The sequence below is a fragment of the Pundamilia nyererei genome, unplaced genomic scaffold, assembly GCF_000239375.1.
Source record: "Pundamilia nyererei isolate P.nyererei 1_Seehausen unplaced genomic scaffold, PunNye1.0 scaffold00005, whole genome shotgun sequence".
Taxonomy (NCBI): Eukaryota; Metazoa; Chordata; class Actinopteri; order Cichliformes; family Cichlidae; genus Pundamilia; species Pundamilia nyererei.
This window is the reverse complement of record NW_005187406.1, coordinates 379,473-385,346: the sequence shown is the minus strand read 5'-3', so window position 1 is coordinate 385,346 and position 5,874 is coordinate 379,473. Positions and strand designations below refer to the sequence as shown.

The window sequence follows — 5,874 nt, the reverse complement described above, 5'->3', positions numbered from 1 at the left end:
CTATATTTAACATTATGTGTTTATTATGATGTGTTTTGCACACAGGTAATTATTCTTTCTGCTTCCCTAGGTGATGTATTTCTCTTCCATCTTCCCATACGTGGTGCTGTTCTGCTTTCTCATCCGAGGGCTCCTGCTGGATGGAGCGTTTGAAGGAATCGGCTTCATGTTCTACCCCAAGGTATCGGCAGAAAAAACGTCTGGTTCAGTGTAGAGAAGAGAAAGAGATATAAATAGTTCTTTGACACAGCTTTTGTTTCTGCAATGCAGTTGGAAATCTGGGCAGATGTGCAGGTGTGGCGGCAGGCAGCTACGCAGGTTTTCTTTGCGCTGGGCCTTGGCTTTGGGTCCATTATCGCCTACTCTTCCTACAACCCCAGGAACAACAACTGCCACCGTGATGCCTTCACCGTCTCCTTCATAAACTTCCTCACATCTGTGCTGGCTACTCTGGTGGTCTTTGCTGTCCTTGGTTTCCGAGCTAAAAACAGGGTCATGGAGTGTGTAGCCAGGTATGTTTAATTATAAGACTAAAATGTGTGTTTTGCATGTACCGTGTCATGAACACTGTTGATGTAGCTGAGGGAAATTGTGTTTGGATTTTCAAAATCAGAAATGTAATATTTTTCTGTATCCTGTTGTCCTTTTTATAGCAACTTGAATGACCTGTCAAAACACTTTCACGACGGTCTTGTGCCCAATAACGTGATGCCACCGTTTAACTACTCTGATCCCAAATCTGTGGCTCTGAAGGACTACAGTAACTGGTTCGAACAGTATGCATCTATGGTGCCTGGCAATTTAACAGACTGTGACCTGGAAAAAGAAATGCAGAAGGTAAACATTACGCTTCTTAGACTAGTTTCAGTTTGCTTACGTAGATGATGTTATAATTGGCTTGCAAATCATGATGACTAAAGCTGTGTTTATGTTCAGGGTGTGGAGGGAACAGGTCTAGCTTTCATCGCCTTCACAGAGGCCATGACCCTCCTACCTGGCAGCCCTTTCTGGTCCGCCCTCTTCTTTCTCATGCTACTCAATCTTGGACTCAGCACTATGTTTGGCACTATGGAGGGCATCCTCGCCCCCCTGAGTGAACGCTTCAAATGTCTGGCGAGGAACAAAACCAAGCTTACAAGTAAGAACCAGTTTTACCTCTTCTATTGTTTGAAAATTCATGCACGACTCAAGGCAATCGAAAAGATTGGTCGTTGACAGCTGTTAAACTGCACATCTGTCAATACTATAAAGCTCCGTAGCCACTGTACGCAATGAGAAGGAAGAACGACTGTCATATAACTTGGTATTAAATACATTAGATGGTTACCCAGGCAACCAGAGCCTGAAATGCCAGCAAGTGACCAGCCTTCACTTCAAAGTGACAAGTGAGGCGTTTCCAGTGTGTGCATTGCTTCAGACTTTGAATCTGAAACTGATGTCTTTTAATAACATTTTGACGTCATCCACTGAGTTCTGTTATAAAGGCTCTATGCTGACATTAAAGAAGATGTTTTTTTCTTTATAACAACATGTGTGTCTTGTTGCAGTTGCCAGCTGCATCATTGGCTTCCTGCTTGGCCTGCTCTTCACTCAGCGCTGTGGGAACTACTTTATGATGATGTTCGATGATTACTCTGCGACGCTGCCACTCATCATCGTGGTGGTTTTTGAGACTTTCAGTGTGTCTTGGTTGTATGGAGCTGATAGGTGAGGTTTCTGATTGTGGTTAAGTGAGGTGTGTTTTTAACCATAAATCTCACTAAAGTCTTGTGTACTTTTTTTCCCTTCTCACTAAAGATTCCTTAATGACATTGAAGGAATGCTGGGCTGGCGTCCCAGTGTTGTTTACAAATACCTGTGGAAATACATTTGCCTGTTTGCTATGCTTGGGCTGCTCGGAGCCACCACTATCCGCATGTTCCTGTCTCGCCCCAAGTATATGTCATGGAACCAGGAAAAGGTATCAAGTTATTTATTAACTTTATAAAAGTCTTGAACTACACTTCATTTCCTTATGAGAAAGAAGTGCAAGAATTTATTGAAGCATCTGCAAACATACATGCAAACGCAGTATATAAGGCAAAGACAATGTTTACAATTCTAACAGGCTTGAAAGCAGATATTTAATATGTCCACTTTCATCACAGCTAAGTTAGGAAAGCTTTTTGTGCAATGTCTTTAAGTAGTCTTCAGGAATAGTTCTTCAGACTTCTTGAAGACTACTCCAAGCTCTTCTTTTGATGTTGCCTTCCTTTTGTTCTGTTCTCTGTCAAGATGATCCCACACTCTGCTATAAGAATGTGGAGGTCTGTTCTTTGGGGAATCCATGACTGACAGTGCTGCACTGTGTGTTTTTGTTTGGAATCCCTGTCATGCTGAAAATGTAAACCCTTCATAAGACTTGTTGAAATTGATTTTTTTAGCATTAGACAAGAACTGGACTTGGCTCAGCCTTTTCTCCCCGTTTCTCCTCCTTAAGACACATTTTCACTGAGACAATTTCTGATGAAACTTTGGAAAACACTAGATGGATTAGCTGAAAGGCCAGGCTCAGTTCCTGAATCAGATATTTCCCCCCCCCATTTGTTCAGGACATTACTTTCAGATATTGCTCATCTGCTGTTGATAGTTTTTTTTAGGCCTGTCATTTCTTCTTTTGTCCGCCACTTGTCCGATTTCTTCATTTTTTAAAGAGCACACCGAGCTGAGAGTTATTAGCTCGTTGGGAATCATATTGTTGTCTTTTTTAAGCCTGTCGAACTGTTATGTTTGGCATTTTTCAAAGGATTAGATAAAGAAATGCAAAAAATGGTGTGTTTGCCACTGGTTGCTAGTAACAAAGTGCCTAGAATTTAAATTTGTTCTTTGCTAAATTGTCTCTTATGTGTCGACACAACACAGTGGAGTGACTTTTTTATGCTTGAACAGTTCATGGTCAGTGTTAAACGGCCAAAAAAGGACTTTTAGAAAGCCTGGAGAACTATTGCTCAAGACCACTTTAAAAAAGTATAAGAACGTCTGGCTCGTTGGAAGCAAAACATAAAGAAATGAGGGGTGGCTCCAGTCTACTGCAGATTAGTTTAGAAAGATATGCACTTTGTGATTGCAGGAAAGAAAACATCAGTTTGAGAAGAGATTTTTGGAGTTTATTTTTAATATCCTGAAGCTCAGTTTATTACTATCTTTCACAATACACTAAAGCTCTTAACTGTTTAACTTCCTGAATGATTCATTTGATTTTATTTTTCAGGCTTCTGAGGAGCATTTGGAATATCCTGACTGGGCTCTGGCTGTTTTGGCTTTATTAATAATATTTGCCACACTGCCCGTGCCAGTGGGCTTCATCCATGCGTTTCTACAGAAGAGAAACACACAAAGTAGGGATGCAGAGAATGGTCACTACAGGATGGTTAACACTGAGGAAACTGCTATGACTGACCTTTCAGCACTGGAACATAGGAATGGGGACGCTGCTCCGGTTTCCTAAACCCTCAACAAATGGGCTGTATTTAAGGAGAAGGAACTTGTCAGTGATATATAAGCTGATGCATTATAAAGGGACAGTCATTTTGTTACTGAGCCTTGCAGTTACCTCACTTGTTCAAAATCAGAAACACATCTACATAATGCCAGCTGTTAAACTGCATATCCGTCATGGCCTCTGTGAAGGCGGTGAACTACATTAAAAGAGGAAGTTAAGCAAGAAAGATGAGCCACAGTGAGCTGCACAGCTTCTCTGCTGTTGCTCACAGAATGATGGAAGAAGCTTGATTGTAATCCAAGGTCTTCACTAACAGGACATGAGTTCCCAGGAGTCTGACCTGTAGTATTAAACTACGTTTTCTGTTACTGCCACTAATTACAGATGCTGCCAAATTCGTCAGAAATATTCCAAACGGCCATTTTAATATTTTCCTTTCTTTTTAAACTTTTAAAGTCAAACTAGATCTAGATGCTAAAGATGCTCCAGCAGCTTTTAAAAAGTTTGTAGTATGGAACAGATAATTTATTGATTTGTGAAAACTATTGGGTAAAATTTCCATTAAGTTATTTTTTACCAAAGTTAGTGTCCAAAGAAGCAAAAATATGCTTTTAATATAAGCTGTAAATATTCTATGATCCCAAAGCCAGTGTTGGAAACCAGGGTTTGGACCATCAGAGCCTCTGCTCCTGACCACTGCCCAGTCCACAATGTACGGAACCCCACAGTACCTCCTGCTGGCCCCCTCACTGAGGACAATTTTGCTGTGGGGGAACGTACGAGGGGCTATATTCCTAATGGGTGTTCAACTCTACTGTGGCTAACAAAGGGAGTGAGACAAAGGAGGCCCTGGGTCAGATCTATGAGACAGAGGAAGTGTCTGGGGAGACGGACAGAGGTCTGACCATCTCTGCTATGCAGCAGCCCCTGAAACGCAGATCCAGAAACGGCAGAGGATGATAAACATTTATGTTATAGTTGTTTTGTTAACGTTGTTACATAGTTAACATTCATTTACATCGTCCTTTCACTCTCGTAGTTTCTCTTCTTTCTGTTGGTCATTCATTATGATAACCTGAGAATTGTGATTGATCATGAGCCGGCTGAGCTACCGCGTCATTAACCTGTCACTGCTGTCTCTGTTGAAGTCAAACTTGTAGCGACTGCTAAGTATTTTCACTGTATGTTTATATTTTTCCTGAGCAACTTGGATTAATACCTACAGTACAACACTGTGCAGGTTTACTATCACGTTTACTCCAGATATGAGTCGCTTTAGCTACGTATGCTGCTGTTCAGCACAGCATGTTTACAGTCAAAAAAACAACCGAGACCAGACTCTGTGTTTGAACTCGATAAGACATTTTACACTACGTAAGCAGGTGTAGCTGCCCAGGTTATAATAAACATGCAGGCTAGCATTATTTGTTCAAGGACACAGTTGATAAGTGTGTGGTGAGGTTTTTATGTCCTCTGTTTTTTAAACTCTTCGGTAACAAAGTCAGTGCAAAACAAAATCTGCACATCTGTGTATTTAGAGTACAAAGACTGACTGAAGCTGTTGTCAAGTGACATCATGCTCATGCAACAAAAAGATAAAAAGATATTTATATGATGTGTATGTATGTAAATGGTACATGTAAAATAGTTTTTATTGCTAAACATTTGAGTAGTTTTTTTGTAGTTGTAAATGGAAAATTGCCTAAAGGACCTTTTGTGTATGTTTTTTGTAAAGATTAATATATTTTTTAGACTTCATTGCTCTGTGATATCGTCTCACAGCTGCAGTGTGTTTTCTGGTTTAGTTTTTCCGTTTTATCAGGATATAGTTGAATAAATTGACTTGATGGATCATTATGCTGTTTAATCCCGGGGGCCTTTAGCTCTAATAGGGCAGAATGAACAAACCGTTAAAAGCATCCTAGCATTCTTGTAACTTTAAAAACATTTCTTTTGACATTGCAGTAGTGTTCAAAATGTATGTAAGATACTATTGTTGTATTATTTGTTGCTGTTCTTTTCTTAATAAACTTTAGCATCTCATTCGTGTTTTAAAGTTCATAAAGTTTTGATAGATAATGGAAAAAGTGTAGATTTCTGCTGTCCTGTTCTGCACTAAAACATGCTCTTTCCACTACCTGCTGGGTGTTGTTGCCCATCAGCACAATTATTTTTCTGGGAAAGTTGAAGCATATCGAGACCCGCCGAGAGGTAAATGTCTGTGCAGCTACAACAAAAATGATACAACGACAATATGAACATTTGTTTTTCTTACAGCCTTTCTTTCTGTTACAGCTGGAAAGAGTAGAAGCTCTTTCTGACTCTTTCCAGCTGTAACAGAAAGAAAGAACATAATACTTTTCATTTTCTATAAATCCCCAGCAGCTCATTTA

The 5,874-nt window shown here is 40.1% G+C and overlaps 1 protein-coding gene across 2 annotated transcripts in view; it reads left to right on the top strand.

Annotated features, from left to right (window-relative positions):
- The window catches only part of LOC102209974 (sodium-dependent neutral amino acid transporter B(0)AT2-like), a 13,543-nt gene extending 8,025 nt beyond the window's left edge, over positions 1-5,518 (top strand). For both annotated transcript variants that reach the window (XM_005721599.1, XM_005721598.1), the window contains exons 6-12: positions 71-181; positions 271-512; positions 654-837; positions 937-1,138; positions 1,548-1,707; positions 1,798-1,960; positions 3,251-5,518. In XM_005721599.1, the coding sequence (XP_005721656.1) occupies positions 71-181; positions 271-512; positions 654-837; positions 937-1,138; positions 1,548-1,707; positions 1,798-1,960; positions 3,251-3,487 (1,299 nt within the window). In that variant the 3' untranslated portion in view covers positions 3,488-5,518. The remainder of the gene's footprint in view (positions 1-70; positions 182-270; positions 513-653; positions 838-936; positions 1,139-1,547; positions 1,708-1,797; positions 1,961-3,250) is intronic.
- The last annotated feature ends 356 nt before the right edge of the window (positions 5,519-5,874 follow it).